Source organism: Marasmius oreades, chromosome 9 (assembly GCF_018924745.1).
Source record: "Marasmius oreades isolate 03SP1 chromosome 9, whole genome shotgun sequence".
NCBI classification, from domain to species: Eukaryota; Fungi; Basidiomycota; class Agaricomycetes; order Agaricales; family Marasmiaceae; genus Marasmius; species Marasmius oreades.
Window position 1 is genome coordinate 690,775 of NC_057331.1, and position 23,417 is coordinate 714,191.

Genomic DNA, 23,417 nt, shown 5'->3' on the forward strand with positions numbered 1-23,417 from the left:
TTGAATGATCTCCATCAAGAAATATGCGGAGCTCATTCCCTGCCGGATTTCTGACATCATTATTGTTGGTACATATCATGTGACCCCATATATACATACACTATTCGCGTCGCTTCCCTCCTCACTCTTTCACCTTCATCGTGTCTGATTGAGGAGGTAAGCTATTATGCTACATATTCGTTTACTTTCTTACTGACTTGATACCTAGCTAACGTGTATTGTACTTATCACTAGGTATATTGATAGACTTTTTCACCTTCATCGTGTCTGATTGAGGAGCTAACGTGTATTGTACTTATCGCTAGGTCTCCATGTCGTCTCTCCCTATAGGTTATGGGCCATTCTTTTTAGGTTCAGAAGATTGATACTGAGATCTTTTGACTATACACAGACATTTTTTTTCTCACCCACAAGAGTCATTTTATAACACCTCACCTGCACTGCATGCAACGATCGGTCTGATCAATGGTGATAACGCTTTGATCATACGAGATGGAATTTTTTAATCATTATGATCAGAATCCGAATGGAGTCCAAGCACCGATATCTCCAGATCGTATCAATCATCCACCATCGCACCCACAGATCTTCCCTACACCACAGTCGGTGCCATTTCCACCACGTTTACCAGGGTCTACCCAAGGTCCTGAGCAACATATATCCACCTGTCCGTGTCAGTAGAAGGGGGTCGCTGGAATACTCATATGACAGATTCAGCTACGTACCCTGATTTTCACTCTTCTACGTTCCCTTCTACTACAAACTTTCCTCTTCCTAATTCATACAGTTATAATGAACCCCTTTTATACCATCCAAATGTTTCGGCTTTCGATAGATACAACGCTCACCTCAACCAGTTTCATTCTACTTTTCCTGTGAATCGAATTACATCTGCTCAATCAGAACCAATTCCTCATATTAATGATTTGTCGCATCACACCATTCCTTCCACACGCTCAGAACCTTTTAATTCTCGCAATCCTTTTCACTCACTCATTAGAAATAATGTCTCTCAAGAATACAATAATAATCGTAATCCTTTTCGTTCTTCATCTAGTTTTAATCCATTCATTCCCAACCGAATTCAACAACATACATTACCTACAGCAGACTCCATTCCTGTTCCTCATGTACATTTTTCTTCCCATGTTCCAGCTGAGCGCACCCCGGACACTCATGGATATCTGGATACAGTGGATCGGGACGTAACGGACAACTCAAATGGTGATGTACGCTCTGGTCCTATCGCTTCGGATATGACACCTATTACCCGGGTATCTCATTATGCGTTACCCAAGGTCCTTCCATCTGCTGTCTCGAACGTGATCTCGGAAATAAAGAAGATGGATGTATTGACCTCAAAGAACGTCCTTACCTGGGACCAACAGGTTATGTCGCCCATTACCCATCTTCAACTTAACAGTCACATCTGTAAACCCCCACTTCCAAGTGCTGTGCTCAATGTCTATAACACACCGGTCTACCCTCTGTCATTACCTGGTCCAGATTCATTGGATTCCGAACATTCGGAATATGATAGCTGGAGAGAAAACGATCATGCGGTGTGGCAGATATTGACCTGCCGGGTTTCGAATGAAATTCGGGCGTGTTTGCCTGGCCCTCTGACAGCTGGAAGGGTTACTACAGCTCGGGAACTGTATGATCACATACACCAAAACTGGGGTGTTGGTACTGGACTCAGTGCGATGGCTGTGAAAGATACCCTCTTCAAGACCACAGCTTCTACACTTGCTGAAGTCAAACATTATGTTTCGAACTATCGAACGCAAACTGGGGTTTTATCACAATCCGATTATGTCGACTGGCCAGACATTCTACGACATTTTGCAAATGGTCTACTGAATAACCATATCTTCGGTCAAATTCATCACGAGATTCTACAGGCAGCGAATCGACCCAACTGCTCAACAATCATATTCGAACAAATGGCACGTTCTGTTTCCACGACTGTCATAAATGAGCGTATTCGATCTCTGCAAATATCAGATACTAACTCATGAACTTTGAGAAACCAGACTCGACAACAGAACAAGAATTGTCTGGTCTGTGAGGGTTGTGGGGGCATTGGTCGTTCCGTCAATGACTGTCGAAATTGTATGCGTATCCTGAACGCTGCTCAGGCTACTGCAGTTATGGTGCCTCCTTCTTCCACTCCATCCACTACTTTGCCGGTGTCTACGCTGTCTGCACCTCGAAATCATAATTCCACTCCTAATAATATACGACCTGTTTGCCAGAATGTTGCTGCTGTAGCTACAAGTGAAATCAAAGAGATTCAAACATACGCTGCATGTCTGATCGAACCTGAGGAGCCACAACCAAGTCATCCTCTGTCTATGCTTTGCCATGACGATCCAGATGCTTATGTTCAAACTGTTCAGCGATATTCTGTTGTCCTTGACATGGCATGTACTCGACATATCATCAATGACCTGTCTCATTTTGTTTCGTATGACCCATTCACAGAAACTAAATTGACAACAGCTGGTGGAGAATCTGTCGTGACCTGTGGCAGTGGAATTTGCGTATTTGAACTGCCTTTGGAAGGGGAGGACAGCTTTATTTGTCTCTGATTACATGACTGCTTGTACACGCCTGGTGCTCCGTTCAACCTGTTCTGCGCTAGTGCGTTACTTGAGAGTGGTTTCGCAGTTTCATTTGATATGGGTGTCAATAAACTGTTGTTGCCTACCTCTTTTACATCCCCCACTGGCCAACGCTCCTCTTGGTCGGTGGACTGGGTACACTGCTTATTCTTCCTCCGTGGACATTTCATCAATAGTTCTCTTGTGACTCCACTAGATCGTATGGAAGTCCCACCTCTAGCATCTGATGTTGCTTGCTTCACATTTGATCCTATTGATGATGATGGCGATATTGTTCACTGACGGCTTGGTCATATTGGAGAATGGCGCCTACTTCGAATGCTAAATGGGAACTATGTGACCGGTTTGAAATGGAACGGAAAACACATGAAAGGAATTTGCGCCCCATGTATTGAAGGGAAGGGTGTACAACATCCCTATGACCATAATCAACATCGAGCTGACCGTCCTTTGAAACTACTACATATGGATACTTGCGGAGATTTTCCAGTCCGATCGCCGTCGGGTGCCCAATAGTTCCATATTATTTTGGATGACTATATGAATTGGGCGTCTTTGCTGCCACTTAACCACAAGAATGTCGCCTCTCATCACGTCAAAGATACTATCTCGCATTTGGAAGCTCTTGACAGGTCTCGGGATCACAACTGGAAAGTTTTATCGATCAGGCATGATAATGGCAAGGAATTCCTCGAACGCACCCTTGCACAATAGCTCTCTGACTGGGGAATCCTACAAGAAGTAACAGCACCTTATGCTCACCAACAAAATGGCAAGGCGGAGCGCTAATGGGCGAAGTATACCACTCAAGAGTCAACCTAATATCAGAGCTACGGGAGTAGCACCAACACCAAATCAACCCAAAACTAGTAAACCTCCATGTAAAGTCTATCAATAACTCTACACACCAGGAAAGATTGCAAGGGTGGACTGCTTGGCAAAGGTTACGCACAAGATCACAGTCTCAGTATCGTATGAAGTTCTTATGAAATCAATGTCTAACTGCAAGTGTAAAAACACCACAGCTACGGGGATTCTAAGGTTTGTAGGGGCTCTGTTTATTGTCCAGTGGACTAAGTGGGACTATGAATTTCGTCTACGGTAAGACTAATTCGAACGATTGGAGACTATTGCCCTCGACGGACATGAAAACTAAGTCCTCGGCGGACACGAACGCTAAGACCCTCGACGGATCACGAAACAGTAATCAAGACCTCGGCGGCCTACGGACGGATAGTTCTCTAGTTTTTGACCTCGACGGTCTCGTATGGTTCAAATCAATTCTTATCGTTTCACTGCACAAAGACAGGGCAAATCTCTCTATTGGTGTCAAGAGCAGTTACTCACGGGCAACCCACTCAGGACTTTCCTACGCACGGGTAGTACTACTTTATCTACGGATACATGAGCTGCTTTTATACTACTTCTACGCTAGCTTTGTAATCCTATCTCTACTTGTTCTATTTCTAAAAATAATGCACCGTAGCTACGAATCCATGCGGAGTCTTATCGCTAGGGACTGCTACATGTGCAGAATCTTGTCTACGGAGCTTTTCCGTATTCGAATCATATGTTTTGGGCCAATCTGGACCGTTCTTCATTCTTGTTTCAGCATGTAGAATGGACCTACATAGGCGTACCATATGGTATTTCCTGCCTACGGACTTTATCCTGCATCTCGACGTTATCAAATCATATGGACTTTGTGTGTCCAAGTAGTTCCAGCATATGGATCCAGAGTTCCGAATCGCCATAGCACATGAACAGCGCGGACTCCAAGATCCGTTGTTCATTCCTGCCTGGTTCCGGGGTACTCTATCTGTGATCTGGGATCTGTATCATGTCTTTTTGTCTTTTCCTCAGATCGGGACTCGATCTACGGTCATATCAAATTTCTCCTAGTCTGTGTGGTCCAATGTCCGATTTCTTGTCAACTAAATCCCCCGTAGAAGTAGGTACTCCTAGTATGAAGGTCTTTTGACTTTGTTAAGTTCTGCTACGAACGGTTCTGTGAAGACTACAAGTCTTCTAATAGTACAATCCCTTGATATGCCAGTGCATAGTAGAATGTAGAGAGTAGAACTCGGTGAATTACCGCTTAAGTCCTCTGCTCATAGTGTTCTACAGGTTTCGAACAGTCATACAGTTTTCTGACATGATCTACGGCTCTCTCTAACTGGTCTAGCGGCGCCTACGGCACATTCTACTAGCGGCACTAGCTTTAACTAGCAATTCGGGCTCACTCTAGTTCTTGATACGACAAATATCGCTCCGTAGCACTGTTTAAAGTGCAAAAAGAACCTTGTAGCATAGTCAACTAAGTCGCATTATCGGACCTGGATAATGTTGCTTATACTGATGCGGACTGGGCATCTGACGAACGGGACCGGAAATCCATCTCTGGCTTTGCGATTTTTCTGGATGGGGGTGTGGTCTCTTGGTCGAATGCCAAACAAAAAGTGATTGCTATCTCTTTGACAGAGGTGGAATATGCGGCTCTCACTCATACCATCCATCATCTTCTTTGGATGAAAACCTACTCTGAATTGATCGATCGTCCAATGCCTATCCCTTTTCCTATCCGCTCAGACAATCAGGCGTCAATGACGATTGTGGAAGGACATTCAACTTCAAGCCATTCCAAACATATTGATATTAAGTTTCATTTCATCTGTTCACATGTACATTGTGGTACATTTTCTTTAAACTGGGTCCATACCTCTCAACAGATTGCGGATATTTTTACTAAACCTCTTGCTCGTCTTCTCCACAGACATCACAAATCTGCACTTGGGCTGGTCCCTCTCTAATTCACCATTTTCTTTTACTTTACAGTTTATTTTTCATTCTATTTCTTCTCACTTTACTTTGTTTTGTGCGATGGGGGTGTGTTGGTACATATCATGTGACCCCGTATATACATACACTATTCACATCGCTTCCCTCCTCACTCTTTCACCTTCATCGTGTCTGATTGAGGAGCTAACGTGTATTGTACTTATCGCTAGGTCTCCATGTCGTCTCTTCCTATAATTATCATGGCCTGTATAACTCCGCCGTAATTTTCTTGTTTGGTTATCATTAGGGTAACAAGGTATCTGTGAGATATATTGGTGGATGATCATCTTGGAATCAGATAATATTTATTACCATCACCTGTAGAGTAGTAGATAGGTGTATTCTAATCGTGGGACCTTCTGTACATAGTAGGTAGGGTGTGTGCACGTGTGTAACGCAATCAAAATTGCTAATACCTGGTGCAATCTCAGCCAAGAAGAAATTAGCGCAAAGTATGAGCTTGTACATATAATTGCCTTGATGAGTATCTAAGTAAAATAGAACGTAATATCATGTTAAATATATAGATTCTATACAGAAATACAACTGAAAAAACAGTATGAAATGCCTGATTGTAGAGCGACTAGTCCAGTAATCCCATATGCCGAGATTTGCCATATACGGAAGTAATTTTTTAGTAACGTGACTCCCTTATGATAAACCTATATAATCTGCATAATTTCTTATCTACATTATAACTTGTCACCTTAGTTACAGCGGCGGACAACGGGCGGTCATGGTTATGGTGTACCCCTGCCATTATACTCCAGGATACTCCAGGATACTCCACCTTATCATCTGACAGGGATGTTATCCCGATTACAGGGCATGATATCACAGACACGTGAATGTCTTCGAGTATCTGAATCCCTGTTTTTTTGTGATGGAAGGGTCGAGTTCCAAGTCGGAGAGTAAAAAGCGCGTGATCTCCACGGCGTTTTCGGGACATTATTATGTAAGCTGACATTGTCAACCACACACTGCCTTGGATGAATACTTTGAAATCCAATTCTTTTTTTTCAACCACCTTCTATGGCTTTGTGATTATGATTCTATTCAAGTTAGCCTCCTAATATATGGTGTTCCACTGGCTAATTCCAACTGCTATCATCCATTGACCCCACAGATGGTAGACTGACCTGGCGCTCGTCCTGTATATACCCTTTGTTTCGACAATCAAAGCTCTACCATTCAGTGTCACATCTGATTTGCAGCCTGTTGGTTTCAAAAGCCAAATCCTCATGTTCTCCTCACCAGAACAGGATGCTGCCAGATACCGTTATCCAAAGAACACCATCCCTAAACCCTCATCGCTCTCGCAATCAAGTTTGCTCTATCTCAAAACCCCATTCTAGTTCCCATTAAAGGTGAAGGAATCAGCGCTTCAGTCCCTATCCGGCTTCATCTTCTGTGGAAGTCTGGTGGCCAATTTGGGCAACCACAGTCTGTCAGAGTCTGCCGCAGTTGGAGGGGGCTCATTGAAGTGATGTTATGCCGACGCAGACCAATATGGTGTGGTTGCGGGTTACTGGTAAAAGATGCGAGACGTCTTGGTCAGAAGTTTGACAACGTAAGCGTAGAGAAGAAAAGCAATGTCGGAACCGTAAGCACGAGGCTGATGATAGACATAAGTGGCGATGCCAAGGCTGCAGAACTCGATCGGATTTAGTCTAGAGATAAAACCGAGTGTAAGTAGACTAATAAAAGGAATAAGAATTAAGGAAAGCTCGGAATGGGGCTTGATGTCTTCAATAAGTTTTGATCGATGGGCTCAAAGTTATAGGGCTCAAGATGCAACAGACCATGTAAGATCTTTATAATGATTACCAGATTTTCTGTCCAGACCCGTTATAATGATTAGCCCTGCATTTCCAGGAGCTACTGAATATTAATGTAACTATAATATCTATTTCCATTACTAGTCCCTAAGCATTAATGGTTCCTGAGCCGAAGAAAAATTATTTGGAGCCGTAAGCACCTTACACTGATCGGATCTGAGTTTAGTGCCACCGAAACACATGCAGAAAAGAACATAATTTTGTATTCACGCATGAACAATGGTATGTCGCCTCTTGGTACCTTGGCTACACCTTGATTGAAGCATACTGACATACACAACAAAACATCTCAAAGAACCGCTGGCTAATTTACCGTATTCAATTGGTGATGACATCCAGACATTGACTGGTGTTCCGGTTACTACATTTACCGGACCCGCAAAAAAGAACATAATTTATGTTTGCACATGAACAATAGCACACCACCTGTCAGTATCTTGGCTATGACATAATGGAGGTCTACTGATGTGAATTCCAGGATATCTTGCAAAACTATCGGCTTGTTCACCCTATTCAATTGGTGATGACATTCATATTCACCAAACCTTGTTATTCTTGCATGTAACTTGTACTATTTGTGTACTATCATCAAGTACCAGAAGGTCCTTGATGGATGTAATGATCCCACATAAGTCAAACTTAATTATTGTTTAAAAACCAATTCTCTAATTACTTGGAAAACATGTACTACTACCACATACCTTCTGATAGTACAGGTTACATGCAAGAATAACTAGGTTTGGTGAATATGAATGTCATCACCAATTGAATAGGGTGAACAAGCCGATAGTTTTGCAAGATATCCTGGAATTCACATCAGTAGACCTCCATTATGTCATAGCCAAGATACTGACAGGCGTTGTGCCATTGTTCATGTGCAAACACAAATATGTTTTTTTTTTGCGGGTCCGGTAAATATAGTAACCGGAACACCGGTCGGTGTTTGGGCGGCATTTGGCGGCAGTGGGCTCAGATCCAATCAAAGCATGCAATTTATGGAAACTACCGACCATTTATACATCGGCGTGACGGCACTTGCTCAACCCTGTTCAGCAGCTGATCACTGCCACCTGTATCACCTGACTGGTAGAATGGAAAATGGCGTTACCTGTCCTGATTTTTATTTATTTGTCTGCTGGTAAGCGGGCCGCAGGAAACGAGACCATTTCCAAGCTCGCCACACTATCCCAGCCCCCACCCAGCATCAAATCCAAACAAACCAAGAGGGTGGAGCTGAAAGACCCGTGGGGTTTGCCAAACCTGCCAGCTGGCAAAACAGAAAAAGGTCATTAATGGATGGTCCATTACAAAAAAAAATCATTAGGGACTAGTAATAGAAATGAATAGAATAGAATATAGGGGAGCAGTTACATTAATATTCAGTAGCTCTTGGAAATGCATGGCTAATCATTATAACAGGTCCAAACAGAGAATCTGGTAATCATTATAAAGATCTTACATGGTCTCCTCCAAGATGGGGGAAAGAAAGATACCTGTCATTCTCGACAGTTGACTGTATATACGAGCTACAAGCAGTCCGTGTGCAGGAGTTTTGGAAGCTACAAGAAAAGTACTTTTATAGTAATGAGTCCAAAAAGAGTTTAGATACCGAAAATGACCGTTTTAATTTAACTTTTTGGATCCGAAATCAAATGTTCTGTTAAGTCTGAATCAGCCGTCATAGGTCAATGCTACTACACTCCGAGGTGGACAAAGTCTCGACGCGGCGACGGATCGAACTATTTGTACAGCAGGGTGGACGAAGTCCCACTGGAGCAGACCATACAAGAGCTTGATAGGGTTTTCGGGAAATTTTGGCTTCTTCACCATAACGTACGAATTTGAGAGAGAGCTGGAGAGGAATGTAATGTAAGCGTGATTTGAAGGCTAATAAAAAAAAGGTCTTTGAGCATATAATTCAAAGTCCAAGAAAATAAACTCATATGAAAGAAAAAGAATGAAGAAGAACTGGAAACTCAGCCGTCAAAGCAGGATCTACGAGAGGAACGTTTAGTTCCGCCACAACGGATTGTTGCTATGAGTGAGAAGGAAGGACTTAATCTCTTTTGGGCTTTCCACAGTAAGTCTATATCCATCGGTCTCTACTGCAAACGTTAATCCATTCAGGGTCATCGCAGAACTCATTTTGAAGACCTACCCTCTATTAAGAGCCTAGGCCAATGCCTGCAGGAGCTATCCCAAGATCGCTCTCCCAAACGCCCCACAGTTAGTACATGTCCGACATCTATCCATCTGTTCTGTTCCTCCCTTCCATCTCCGCTAAAAACAGTTTTCTCTTGCGATTACTTCTAGATAGACCTCAAGAACAACTCGAGCACCAAAATGATTCTCGGGTTTGCTAGAGCGCCTCCTGACTTCCATATGTATGCTTCCCCCAACTTGCGAATTCCTTGCTTCGTATTCGTAATTAACGTTATGGTTTTGTTATCGAAGCCCAGTCTTCTCATCCCCTACATCAAAAATGACGTTACCCTGCCAGATGAAGTTCCGTCCTACATGTCTTCGAGATGGATATCGCAGCCGTCACTTACACTGCTGATCAATCTCTGAACCGTGCACCATCTCGAGTCAGGCACTGTGTTCAGCAAACTGTGGGACCGAGGTTTTCTTTTGATCACTGGATTCGGTTCAAGGAAGACCAGAGTTTAGAGCTTTAGGGCTCGACCATGATGTGGTACTTTCGTCATAGGGATAAACTCACAGGGAGAAAGGATATGATATGGTGTTTACCGAGAGAAACAGGCAATTTTTCAAATTGGTGAATATCCGCAGGAATTATTATTTTTTGGATAATGAACGTGGCCATTAAATTTGCTCCTTGTTCTTCTTTTAGACACCTCGACCCATCCAAGACGCGAAAGCCGCCGAATGGGTCTCGACCAAATTCGTTCGGGATCGTCAAGCTGAGAAGACATAGTCTAATTACTCGAGAAAATTGAAGGTCAAGTATGACCCGAAGGAGGTTTGGTGCAGGGATGGTGCAACCAGCCTGATCCAAACCCAGAAACTTGAAACCAAAGCTTTTCGTAATATCAATATTATCATTTCTGTATGAATTCTTTCATATATTCATCTCATACTCGTGTAAAATGGATCAAAAGCATCTGATCTTGGTATACACATTGAATGGCAAACTGGTATTTGTAGCGCCGCGAGTCGGAAGTCTATATCGGAGCTAATAATTGGTGTAACAGAGTTACAACAGAGCAACGACGAGGAAAGTAAGCCCCTAAAGCGGGATGACGGAATGTCAGGTGACCGTGAGGCCTTGAAGGCCGGATTTCCACAAGTAACGCTTTCTTGGCCAACTCGGTGACTGGGACAACCATACACGAAGATTCGACCTGAACGTACTCGGATAAAGGTGAAAGCTCCTATCAAGTGACTCATCGAATGCGCACTGAGGCGAGCATAGGACGTTTTGACGACTTTTTGGACTTGCACAAGCCAACGTCGACCAGTCACCGGTCACCAGCTATGTCTGAAGATCTGATTTCCGGCCGAAGTTTTCCAGTCACCCTGACTTTTCAGGAAAACCTCCACTGTTGGAGGGTTTCTGAGGGTGGCTATCATGTTTTAGAGTACATGCCAGCAATTTAGCTCTCGTTGGCTGGAGCGTGGTTGCGGTACGCGAGGAAGCTGGTGAACTTGCGAGGTTGTGGACTAGTCGAACTGGCCGAAAAGCCCAGAAAAGATGAAAAAGTTCACCAGCAAGTTGCAGTGTAAGTTGCTGATGGAGTTTATATTTATAATGACAGACTTATAGTTTTCTACGGACAGAGATAAGGAGCTAGCCCCTTAGTGCCTCCCAAATCATGACCACTATCATTGACCACTCCTCGCCCTCATCCATCCATAAACTCCCTGCGGAGATTCTGGTTCAGGTTTTCGAAGAACTTACCGCACTCGATGCCTGCGACGACCACATCGCGCCGTCCAGTCTGTTTGTCTGCTCCCGGGTCGATCGTCGATGGAATGGCATAGCGAGCACTCCCAGCCTCTACACACAAATTCATGTCCCACTCCTAGCCCTTCGCCAACAAGAGTATGACGCCGGGAAATGGGCTCGTTCATGGCTTGAGCGTTCAGGTTCTCGTTTAATCGACCTTAATGTCCGAATTCATGGAGAGATTTACCGCGAAATCGACCAATTCTATGCCCTGTCACATTCGCTCGTACAGCATGCCTCGAGGCTGAGGTCATTCTCTATCACTGTATCGGATGACTGTATGGTTGACACTAACACTCCTATATTCTTAAACTCGTTCCACTGCCTCAATGCCCCCGCTCTCGAGGAAATCAAGATATATCACACAGAGAGAGCGCACAGCTCAGAACTCCGAGTACCTATGAGGGATGTCGATGAACCGGTATCCTGGGGTCGCCTCTTCTGGTCGACTCCTAAACTTCGGAGGGTCAGATTTCTAGGAGTAGCGACCACATACCCGTTGAAGGATTTGACGGTCATCGAACTGCAAAATGTTGTATTGGATGAATTGGTACTGCGGAGGATGGCTATGAGTTCTCCTGACTTACAGGAGTTGACCCTTCGGCGGTTACATATTCCCTCTCCTGTTGATCCAGGATCGGTCAAGTCAGTCCCGATGCCATCCCTCCAATCACTATCGCTAGGGTTTGACCTCGGGACAACGGAAGATTTAGTAGACCGGCAGTACAAATATGTTCTTACCCGAATCGAGGCGCCTAATCTCGAATATCTCGAATTGGACGCTTCGGAACTGCTTACGGGGATTTCCAACGTCCTCCCTCCCCCATCTTCCCTCCCGGGATTGCGCAGAATAAGCTTCCGCCACCTCGGTAATCGCCTCTCCTTTGAGACGGAGTACGTCGGGGGACTCCGCAAGAGCCGCATTGAAGATATCACTCTCATCGATACTGAGCCAGATGCTCTGGGACTCGATTCGTCTGCCTCCAAACGGGACTGGGAAAATCTGAAATCCCTCTCGATTGACACCGACGATGCGAAAGACTTTATTTGGCTTTGCCAAGTGCTTGTGGCTCGACCGCAAGTTCAAACGGTATCTCTTTCACCCCGAGCGTTGAGGCAACTGCGGGAGAACGTTGTCATGATGCATTTCAACGAAAACCTTACATGGGTGGGGACCGGGTCTCACCTGGGTTTATCGCATATGTGTCAGGGCGACGGTATCTATGACCAGACTGAGGAATGGATTTCGAATCGAGTTACCTTGAAAATGTTTGAATAGATTTATCGTATTGACTTTGTTCCAACTTGTCACTGGGTTCTAAAGATAATTTGTAATATAGTGAAGGGGATAGAAGAGCGGACGAGGATGCAAACGTAAAGGTGGAAAAGTCGACAGAGATGAAAATATAAACATTCAAATCGTACCCATTCTCGTGAGCTTCGCTTCACTCCTCTGCACGGCCTTGGAACCTTCAAGGCCAGTTGTCTGTTTCCCAAATAGATCGTTTCTCCAGAGAATAAACGATTTGCTGATGTCTGACCGGGACCTTTGGGCTGTAGCTGATGTTGCGCTAAACGGAATGCGGGGAAAGCATTAATAGAGGATCCGGTTTAGGTAAACGAGCGACGTACTTGTTACTCCACCCTATATCCCTAGAACCAACCAGACTTCCAGAGAACTTTCTTCCAATCTCAGATATTCTCGTTTTGAAACTGCTAAATGATTGGAATCTTATGAGCGGCGGACGGCCAACTCGGACGTTGAGCGACTGGGTATCCTCCATATTCTGCCCCTGCTCACTGGAATCCCATGAGTAGTGAATCATTGGGGATGTCTGACGAGGCAGACCTACTTGAAATTGAATTGTAAGGGTGTTTTGGATCTCCTGCGAGTTAATTCATCGAAATCTCTCTTAGGAGCTCTTTGGAGTGGCGGGAAACTGGGAAGAGGGGATGGACGACTCCGGGGATGTGTCATTTGTTCTCTTCTTCCCGAACGACCGATAATCTTAAATGCAACTTGAGAGGAGCTTGCAGTCGGTGCGCCAGTTTGAGAAGGTTGGCGGGAACGAGGCTCGTGGGGTTCCTTTGGACTTCTACAAGGCGCACCTCCGCACCCGAACCCGAGTTCCCGAAAAGCTGGTAGCATTTGGGCAGAGAACAGCCCCCTTCCTGCAAACATCTCCGACAAATCCACTGCTATATCTTCCTCCTATCATAAGGAGGGGTCAGAACAATACTAGAAGAACATCACAGAGAGAGGGGAGAGCACCGAACGAGGATCAGGCGGGAAACCATTACCGGTCCATTCCATTCCTTTGTCGATTTCGTCCTTTACAAAGTTTGCCATGAGACATTCCTCCTTATGTCTCTTCCAGTTTTTTAGTCTAAACCGCCCCTTGGAAAGTCCCACTCGTCGACCACAAGGCTTGCACACAGCTCTGTTCGGACCGAGCTTGAGAGGGTCAATGAAGGGGTCCTTGAGAAACGTCAGGATACGTTCTTCTTCCACTTGTAAAGCGAGTTTCTGACGTTCAGCCAGAGTGAGTTGTTGAGATGTCTCATTAGTTTTTTCCATTTCGAATTTGAGAGCGTGAATGGAGAATCGGAGACGAAGAAAATTGAAGCTTGAAGACGGGAACTTGGAGGTGGGGGTTGGGCGATCTAGTCGTGTGACGAAACACCCAGTGCCTTTTATATACCAGTGAATCTCGGGACAATCGTCCTTCCTATATGTGTGCTACAATGGACCATGCAAAAACCGCGTAAGCAGGAACAATTGAAGTTCCTGTCTAGAATTGAATCAACAATGGAGTTTCTGCTAACCTACCACTTCAATCCATCAACGTGCCATATAATTATAAGAGCACGTTGAATCGGGTTTTAACGAGAAACGTACGTGATTCTGACCACTTCTGAGGATCCGGCCCATTCAAGTTTCAAGTCCTCTCGGAGAATGGAAACGAGATCTGCATTAGTATTGCTCTAGTAAACTGGATCTTGCTGGGACTAGTTGGATATGTGCGAGACGTCAACAGAAAAGCAGCCTCGTGAATAGTGGCTTGCTGATCATGATGGTGGGGTGAGGTAAAATCGAACACAAACAGCTCAAAACTCGGCAGGTCAATCAGGTGATCGTAGAACTCGCCGAAGTTCAAGGTGTTAGGACCAACACCCGACCTGAGTTCGTCGTCAACGAATACCGTATTGGACAATTCATGACATGTCTGCTACAAGAAGAGAAGAACTCTACTTCCAAGCCGGTAAACATTTAAAGATAAGTAAAACTCTAGAGCTTGCTTAAGGTATGTGAATGGGGAAATAGCAAGAGTTAAACGAGTGAGGTTGGCGAGGCTAACTTATATCCGAGGTTCGTACATACAGGAGAAGATGTGGGTAACAGAAGAATAAAATCTCGAGACATTGTCAGCAACCTCCCAGATTCGACGTCATAATAAAGAAGGCTTTCGAGATAATGATGTGTTGCTACGATAACTAGTGGCGAGGGAACTGGCGATGACCGTCTAGAGAGAAGAGCGTCTCAGTATATCAGAAGAACACGACGGAGTCAGCCAACATACTGGGAGGAATACGTCCTTTCGCACCGTGCGTCGTCATCATGAGGGGTGAGGCATTCTGTTGTTGGTGGGAGCTATCGGAGGTAACCTGAGAGTCCCGATCATCGAAGCTGTACTTCTACCGGTACTCTGAGGTTCCCTTACTGTGAAGGAGGGATCCAACAAACGATCGTGAGGCGGGAACCGTTCTAAAGTCGATGCAGGGAAATCCGGGGCTGATGAGCTGGACTTCTGAGATTTCATATGTTCTTTGTAGACGGCCTTCCGGCGTTTGACCTCCATGATCGACTTCGAGTAAAGACCCCTTTGGTACTTCTTCTCCTCTTGATCGAGAAGAATGTCTCTTGGCTGGTGCTATGATCAGAAACGAAAAACGCATATCAACAATATGAACTTACCCAAAGCTTCTGCATCTCGTTCGCGTAAGGAAAAGACCTCCCGTTCTGTCTCAAAGCTGCTTTCGCCTTCTCGCATCTCGTGGTATGTGCATGGAAAGTACCATAGGCGTAATTGTCGTCATAGAACTCGATACGAGCACCGCAAGCCAGGCAACAAGCTCTGTTGGGTCCGAGAGTTTCCTGGTCTACGAGGGGATTTGCCAAAAGATCAACGATAGTACCCTCTACGCTGGTGAGTTGAAGGCCTTGAAGTATTCCGCCAGGTGTCATGATCATGATATCGTGTGAGGAAGTGAACTGGTAAGGGTAAGTGGATGAGAGATTGGTGGCTGATGAGAGGTTTTTATGGTCTGTCGGAGGCGGTCTAAGTTCTGCTTTTATACCGACTGGACATGGTATTGGCCAAAGCAGGGGTAAACGAACCACGATCAAAAGGCTTACGATAGGCGGCATGAAACAACTTTAGGGCGTTGTTCTGACCACATCTCAACAGCTCCGTCAAATCACGAGGCATCATGGTCTAATTCTGCCACTGCGACCTTTCCTTAGAGAAGACATCAGCGGCTGCGCAAAACACACAAAAGGCTGCAACCTTACCTCCACCTATGTGACGCATCGGTGGCACAATCATGGCCATGACTAGTCTGGACCGCACAACAGGGTCCCACCCATGGAAAATTGATCGATTCCTCTATGTGACTGCATCAGGAAAAACCTGATTTGCGAATTAGTATAAATCCGACTAATCCCCCCAATTTGCATGCTTAGTTATAATTTATTTAATTCTGCATGCCTTAGTCATAATTCGATTGAATTAACTTACAGTGGGAACTAAATCGCACTAATTCTCCCGAACTTCTGATACTTTTGGGGAAATTAGGTAAAATTTGGAGCTCTAACCAAAATAATTTGTGCAAATTTGTTGGCTTATGTGAAATTGTGCAAACAATAAAATGCACAAGAATATTTGAGGCAAGTTTGTTGGTATACAGCTTTATATTTAAAATATCACAAACACAATCTCAAAAATAAACCAGCAGGAGGGAGCATTCTAGCCTGACATTGTACTGATAACTCGGGTGTACTGCAGGTGATGAGGTGAACTTAAATTTTTTTTTACGAAGTTACTCCGAGATGCCCATGTATTCAGGGCGGGATCTGAACACATGGATTGTCCGAGTTGTCCGGGTAATCCGGGACCGGGGCATAAATTCGTCCACATAAAATTTCTTTCCGACTTTCGCTTTCTTCCTTCCCTCCCTCCATCCATCTTCCTTTTTTTTTACCTTCTCCCGCCCTAACACACATATTCGTTCCAAACATCAATCACTCTTTCATACCAATTGGCAGGGACTACTCGACTTTTTGACTGTGAGTGATAAATATTTTTTGTTGCCGAAATTTATTAACATTTCAGATACCTCAGACAATACGGCGTCATAGCATTGAATGAACTCGTGATGTAAGTTGATTCGTCCTCTAGTTCCCGGGGTGCAGGCTCATTTTTTTACTGGATTTTTAGAATGACATGAAATCCATACGTACAAGGACCATCCTCAATACTTTTGACTTGTCTTCAGGTGACTGTCATAAGCTTTTTTTCTGCTCTACTCTATACTCATAGGCATGTAGGTCTTTTTGCTCTCCAACTGGCATTCTTCTATATATTAAGTATATATTAATTATTACTGCATGTATTTTATTGTAACTACCATTAATATAATTGATGTGGTTTAAACTTCAACTTGTGAAATAAGTCACTATTTGTAAGAAAAATATGAAAATATGCGCCAACCAAAGGCAACGAAAGCATGCAAAATTGTGGTAATAAGGACAAATTAGTGCTAATGAAAAAAGGGGGATGTTTGATTTTCGAAATTCCGCCAAGCGAACTAACCATCTCAAATTCGGCTCCTTAGGGAGAATTGGTACGAATTATCCCTAATTCGCACCAATTCGTGTTTTGGGATTTTCCTGATGTGGCAGCGAGCGCTGTGGCATCTTCGAGCACCATGCTTGGGTGAAGAGAACCGATGTCGGATACTCGGCACTTGGGCTACAGCTGTTTTGATCCCTCCAGGGAAACCAACAAGATCCTCGAGCCCGTGCTTTTCATCATCATCTCTCTCTCTTCTCGTTTTGACATTTCATCTAATCCCGTGCTATTCGAGGCATCCCTGATACGTGCGAATATGGTAGTGTTCCAGTTGTTGGATCAAAGCGGTTCAAGTTCACAGAAACACTATCGCTCATGATTATCGCCGGGTGGCACGGAATTGCCAAATTTGACGGTGGCCGTGGGGAGTGGCCATCGACAAAGCACAAAGATTTGACTCCGGTTTCCAATGACGATGAATCTACTCTCGACGTCTGCGTGAGATGATATGTGAAGTAATTTGAGGTGGCAGGAGAGTCCATGAACAATCTTATCATCGCGATGAGTGTGGAGAAGACCGTCGTGACAACGAGTCGCCAATCTCCGACCACGAGGCGCGTAGATGTAGGTGTAACCGAATGGGAAGTAGGGATATCAAGGCGTAATGGGGTTTTTGTGGTGACCGTTCCGTCAAGTAGGCGACTCGCCGCTGAAGTTGATTCTACGTGGATAGTTAGATGAAAGAAAACGGAAATAATGATAACCATACCATTTTCAATTAATTTGTGCACGCCAGAACTCATACATCATCCCAGTGAAAGCCCATACATAGATGAAGTGGCTGGCACGACAACTTGGTGCTTCTTTCGCGGGAGAGTCAGCCATGGCTACTCTTCAAATTCAGGCTATGTTCTTTTTATCTGACTCTTTGCTGCTGGCATTATAGTGTCACAGTTCGACGGGAGGGAGACAGCTACAAAGCTGCATAGGAAGACGGAAAAAAAAGTGAAAAGTGAAAAGTGATATGATTGGCTATCTACGTCACTTATGTAACTCAGGTATCTACGAAAGTAAAGACCTCGATAGCTCTTTGTAACGAAGGGGGAAACATATAAGCACATATAAGAAATGTAAGAAGATGCAAGAAGGGAACACCTATGAAAATAAACAAAGTTATACAGTTGGAGGTCGTTGTTGAGTCGGCTCTAGGTAGGAAAGATGTATAGGAACCGTCACACGGAGTGCCGGTGAGGTAGCATCCCTTTCGGTGAACGCACGAAGACGGAGAACATAACCCCATATACGAGCAGTCAACTGGATAGAAATGGTGTGTAGAGATTGGGCCACTCGGGTTACAAAACGATTTTGGTCAGAATGTGACCGGTGAGGCGTTGGCCGGAGTAATGATGTGATGTCCGGTATCATCCCATAATAATACCTTGATACTTTCAACGGCCACGAGGGGGCGTCGATGAAAAGCTCGTTCGCCAATAACAAGATCGCCTTACGCCAAGAGAATCCGAGATGTTGTTAATAAGGGAACAGGCTTTGTCGGAATAGGACTGCCTTACGTTCGCAAATCGAGAACATTCGACAAATATGTGATGCGTCGTCTCGATGGCGAGGCATGCAAACCTGCAGGTGGGAAGGGAGTCTCCGAATCGGGTTGATGTCAGGTTACGAGTCGGCAGTTGACCTGAACGACAATATAATTGTATGGTAGCGGCAAATGTTGTATATCAAATAAACACGTGCCTTTAATCTCCGTTAGAGTATATAGTTACTAAATACGTACACTCACACCTCAGTGTCAAACCACCACTGAGGTGTAAGTCTTCTATTATTTTCCCTTCTTTGGAAGTACTCATATTACCTTCTATAGTATACATTCCTTTTAGGTATTGCCTATTATCGTTAGTGATGTGCGGGCTCGGGCTTGGCCTGAAGCCCGGGCTTGGGCTCGGCTTAGGAGGGCTTGGGCCTAACAAAATCCAAGCCCGAGCCCTGAGCCCAAGCTCCGGGCTCTAAGCCCTCGGCTTGGGCCTGAGCCCAGGCTTACTAAGGAAAATTTGTATCAAGGCCGAAGCTTCATTATTTAGGTTATTTAGTACAACTACACATCTAGAATACTTTTAGAGAAGTGGTGGTACTTACCATTGGCAAGTGCGGCAGCAGCAACACATGTGGGAGGTTTTCCCTGGCAGGAAGTATTGATAATAAGGTTATGAGGAGTTGGATATTGTGTATTTGACTCGAAAAAATTGAGCTTTTTAGTCTGTACAAAGAATTATACAGTCTTTAGTGACTTGTCAGCTGCATAAAAGAAGTAAAAGAGCGGTTACTAAAAGCCCGGGCTCAGGCCCAAGGCTTGGGCTTTCCAAACCTCAAGCCCGAGCCTTGGGCCCTGCAAAGCCCTGGCTAGGGCTCGGCTCGGCTTGTGAAGCCTAGGGCTCGGCTCGGGCCGGCCTAGGGCCTGAGCCCGAGCCCGCACATCACTAATTATCGTAGTGTCAAACCACCACTGAGGTTATACATTCCTTTTAGCCACTCTCTCGCACTCCGGAGCTCCGACGGACTCCGACGTTTCTCCGTTCTTACACTCTATTCAACACTGCGCATCACAGGTTATGGGCCCCGGCAACGAAACCGTGTCGTCCTCGACAGCTTTGAAACTGGTACAGAAATTACCTACCCTACAGGAGGGAAGTGCGAACTGGTCAGACTACAAGTCCAGAATCGTTAACCACGCCGTGTCCAAAGGACTCAAACGGTACCTGTTCGGGACCGCACGGAAGCCGGAAAAATTAGTGTTACAACAAGATGGGAAGTGGTACAAAGAAGGATCGTTGCTACTACCGGTAGAAGAAGCGGCCGTAGAGAAGAATGAGGATGCATGGGATGAGTACGACCAGAAGGAGGCTCAGACCCAAGAATTCATTTATCAAACCATTCCGAAATCACTCTTCATACGGGTCCGAGATTTACTGACAGCATGCGACGTTTGGAAGAAGCTTATAGATGTCAACGAAAATCGCGGATCGCTTATAGCGGCCGATTTATTGACGAAACTTCAAAACATGCGATTATCGGAAGGCGGAAACCTCCGGAATCACATTACGGAGATGAAGGAACTCCGAGAAAAGTTGGCCGAAATGGGACACCCTGTTGACGACCTTATGTTTACATCTAACATCACTCGTTCCCTATCATCGTCCACCATGTACAAACCCGTACTCACCTCGATCTCCATCATAGCCCGAAACAGCAATCAACCAGTCGATATTGAAGTACTTTTATCAAGTCTCAAAAGTGAGTATGACCAATCGCTAATGCAGGCGGAGGAGAAGAAGTCGCAGGAGGCCCTTGTAGCTTCCTTTAATAAAGCTCGCGGATCCGATGGAAACCGAAAAGGGAACCGTAGCGGAGAAAGCGGAAAAGGTGGAGGTAGTGGAAATCCCCACAAGGATACCACTTGCCACAATTGTAACAAGAAGGGTCACATCAAGACTGATTGTTATGCCAAAGGAGGAGGTAAGGCAGATAGTGCGCCTGCCTGGTTTAAGGCATTGCCGAAAGAGAAGCAGAAAGTTGCAAAGGGTGCTAACGTAGCTGAAAAGGAGGAAAAGTCCGACGGAGTTGCGCTCTTAGCTACTAGTTCTGTGGACTATGCAGCGTCCAAACACCGGATTATGTCGGATTTCCGAAGCGAACATACAGCCAATGCAGCTACCCGCACGGACTCCGATAAAATTATAGACTGTGGAGCAAGCAGCCATTTTACCCCAGATCGCGATAGTATAAGTGATTACGTCGAAATTCCTCCGGAGCCTATTACGGCCGCCGACGGACGATCTTTTAATGCCATAGGCAAGGGGAACATGCAGGTTTACTTTCTGATGGGACCCGGGAAAAGTCCGACGAAAGTTACGCTGAAGAACATCTATTATTGTCCACAAATGGTCTACACTCTTATTTCTGTCAGCAGCATGGACCGAGCCGGATGCAAACTTACAATCCACGATAGTACATGCATTATTCAAACGTCTGATGGAAAAACTGTCGGCCGAATTCCCCGGATCCGAAATCTCTATCGTATCACAGATCATCATGCTCATGCTGCCGAATCATCTACTCCAGACATTACTCTAAGTCGTATGGAAGCACATCGGATTCTTGCCCATGTCAACTATGACGACATTGACTACATGATCAAACACGAAATGATCACCGGAATCCGAATTGATCCAAAGTCACCTCGAGAATTTTGCGAAGACTGTGTCAAAGCGAAAATTACTCGGAGGCCATTTCCGAAGGAAAGCGAAGAAGAATCGTTCCAACCAGTTGTTGGCGGAAAAGTCACGGCCGATGTTTGGGGACCCGCACCCGTTAAATCCTTAGGTGGTCACAATTACTTCATTGCTTTCCACGACAAACACACTCGGCAATCGCGGGTACACTTCATGAAGCATAAATCGGAAGCTCTGCAGAAGTACAAGGAGTATGAGGCATGGATGATGACTCAACGGAATCAACCTATCCAAATTTTCGGAGCGGACCAAGGCGGAGAATTTTTGTCTACAGAATTTGACAACTATCTTGCGTCTAGAGGAACCATTCGTCATTTGACAGCCCACGATTCACCGCAATCCAACGGCGGATCCGAACGGATTAACCGGACAACACTGGACATGGCTCGCGCACTGTTGATACGTGCCAAGTTATCCCAGAACTTGTGGGCCGAAGCAATTAACCATGCTTTTTGGGTTAAAGATCGACTTCGTCATAGAGGACTGAAGAATGATCAAACTCCGCTGGAAGCCGGAACCGGATTAAAACCGGACATTGCAAAAGTACCAGAATGGGGACGGAAAGTGTGGGTGAAGGACTTAGAAGCCGGAAAGCTAGACTCAAGGGCAAAGGAAGGCAGGTTTGTTGGTTATGACCAAGCAACCAAAGGGTACAGAATTTACTGGCCCGAAAAGCGGAAAGTTTCGGTCGAACGGGATGTAGTCTTCAACAAAGACGAACAATTCGAACCTGGAACTGCTCACATTGAGGGGGAGACAGACTTACCTGATTTTCCAACCTCTAGGAAATTTTCTGAGTCCAATCCGAGCATTTCCGGTACGCCACAAGTCCCCGCCGCTATTCCACCACCATTGCCACAAATCCCGGACGATCCGCCACCACCAACACCGCCGAGAACTCCGGAACCCGAACCGGAACAGCCTCCAGAAGTTCCGGAACCCGAAATAAATCGCCGTCCTGTAAGAACAACAGCTGCGAAACCCGGACCCAGTGGTTGGAGAATGATGAACAACATGAACGTGAAGGCTCATCATATCAAACCCCGAAAGGACGCCGCGTTCGCCGGATTTGTAGATGAGGAGGAAAGATTAGAACCAGGGGGAGTCCTGTTCAATCTAGAGGAATTAATTGCGGAAGCGATGGTCGCCGTAGAAGACGAACCAAGTGTAGAGGAAGCATTGACTGGACCCGAAGCGGAACTCTGGAGACCGGCCTTTCAAGCCGAATACGATCAGATCGAAAAGATGGAAACCTGGGATCTAGTAGAGCTACCCAAAGGTGTCAATCTCGTCGGATCTAGATGCGTCCTCCGGAGAAAACGGGATTCCGAAGGAAAAGTTGCCAAGTACAAGGTGAGAGCAGTAGCAAAGGGTTTTACGCAGAAATTTGGCGTAGACTACACGGATACGTTCGCTCCGACGGTGCGTCCAGCGACGATCCGTACACTACTTGCAGTCGCCACAAGTCTCGGAGCCGAAATTGACCACGGAGATGTCAAAAACGCCTATCTCTATGGTACACTGCCACCGGACCAGAAAATCTACATGGAACTTCCTCCGTACTACTCCGAATTTAAATCCATTCCAACCCACCTTCACGGAAAGCGAATAGTATGCCGACTTAAGAAATCCTTATATGGTACAAAGCAGGGAGCACACGAGTGGACCCGAGCGAAGGAGGAGAAAATTTGCGGAACCATGCAGTACACCAAATGTAATGCGGATGAAGCCGTTTACTACAAATTTGATGGTACAGTTTGGAGCATTATAGCCAGCGCTACAGACGACTTTGTTTTCATCGCGGACTCCAAAGAAACTAATGCACTTGCAAAGAAACAAGTCGGCGAGCACTTCGAACTCGTTGATCTTGGTGCATTTAATTGGTTTCTAGGAATGAGCTCATCCCGGAACCGAGAAACCCGAAAAATCTACCTGGACCAACATGCGTACATTGACCAAATTGTAACGCGTATGGATCTACAGGA

The 23,417-nt window shown here is 45.3% G+C and overlaps 3 protein-coding genes across 4 annotated transcripts; 1 reads left to right on the plus strand and 2 right to left on the minus strand.

Moving 5' to 3' along the window:
- Window positions 1-11,139: 11,139 nt before the first annotated feature.
- E1B28_013159 (uncharacterized protein) lies at window positions 11,140-12,552 on the plus strand (the record flags this gene model as incomplete). The annotated part of the gene is made up of 1 exon (XM_043158305.1): window positions 11,140-12,552. The coding sequence occupies one exon, from the start codon at window positions 11,140-11,142 to the stop codon at window positions 12,550-12,552; it is 1,413 nt and encodes a 470-aa protein (XP_043003649.1).
- A 135-nt stretch (window positions 12,553-12,687) lies between these two features.
- E1B28_013160 (uncharacterized protein) lies at window positions 12,688-13,851 on the minus strand (the record flags this gene model as incomplete). The annotated part of the gene is made up of 4 exons (XM_043158306.1): window positions 12,688-12,844; window positions 12,906-13,073; window positions 13,127-13,485; window positions 13,546-13,851. The coding sequence occupies 4 exons, from the start codon at window positions 13,849-13,851 to the stop codon at window positions 12,688-12,690; spliced, it is 990 nt and encodes a 329-aa protein (XP_043003650.1).
- Window positions 13,852-14,460: 609 nt separating this feature from the next.
- On the minus strand, window positions 14,461-15,941 carry E1B28_013161 (uncharacterized protein). 2 transcript variants are annotated; one of them, XM_043158308.1, is made up of 5 exons: window positions 15,847-15,941; window positions 15,691-15,788; window positions 15,250-15,599; window positions 14,855-15,199; window positions 14,461-14,797 (listed from the first exon to the last, which is right to left on the minus strand). In XM_043158308.1, exons 2-4 carry the CDS (start codon window positions 15,764-15,766, stop codon window positions 14,891-14,893), a joined length of 735 nt encoding a protein of 244 aa, XP_043003652.1. In that variant the 5' UTR covers window positions 15,767-15,788; window positions 15,847-15,941; the 3' UTR covers window positions 14,461-14,797; window positions 14,855-14,890. The 2 variants fall into 2 exon arrangements, with proteins under 2 accessions (XP_043003652.1, XP_043003651.1); XM_043158307.1 differs by having other exon boundaries at window positions 15,250-15,793.
- Window positions 15,942-23,417: the final 7,476 nt, after the last annotated feature.

Coding starts and splice junctions, on each gene's coding strand:
- E1B28_013161 (XM_043158307.1), bottom strand. CDS start 15,702: ATGCCGCCTATCGTAAGCCTTTTGATCGTGGTTCGTTTACCCCTGCTT. Junction 15,200..15,249: donor ACGAGATGCAGAAGCTTTGG/GTAAGTTCATAT, acceptor TCATAGCACCAG/CCAAGAGACATTCTTCTCGA.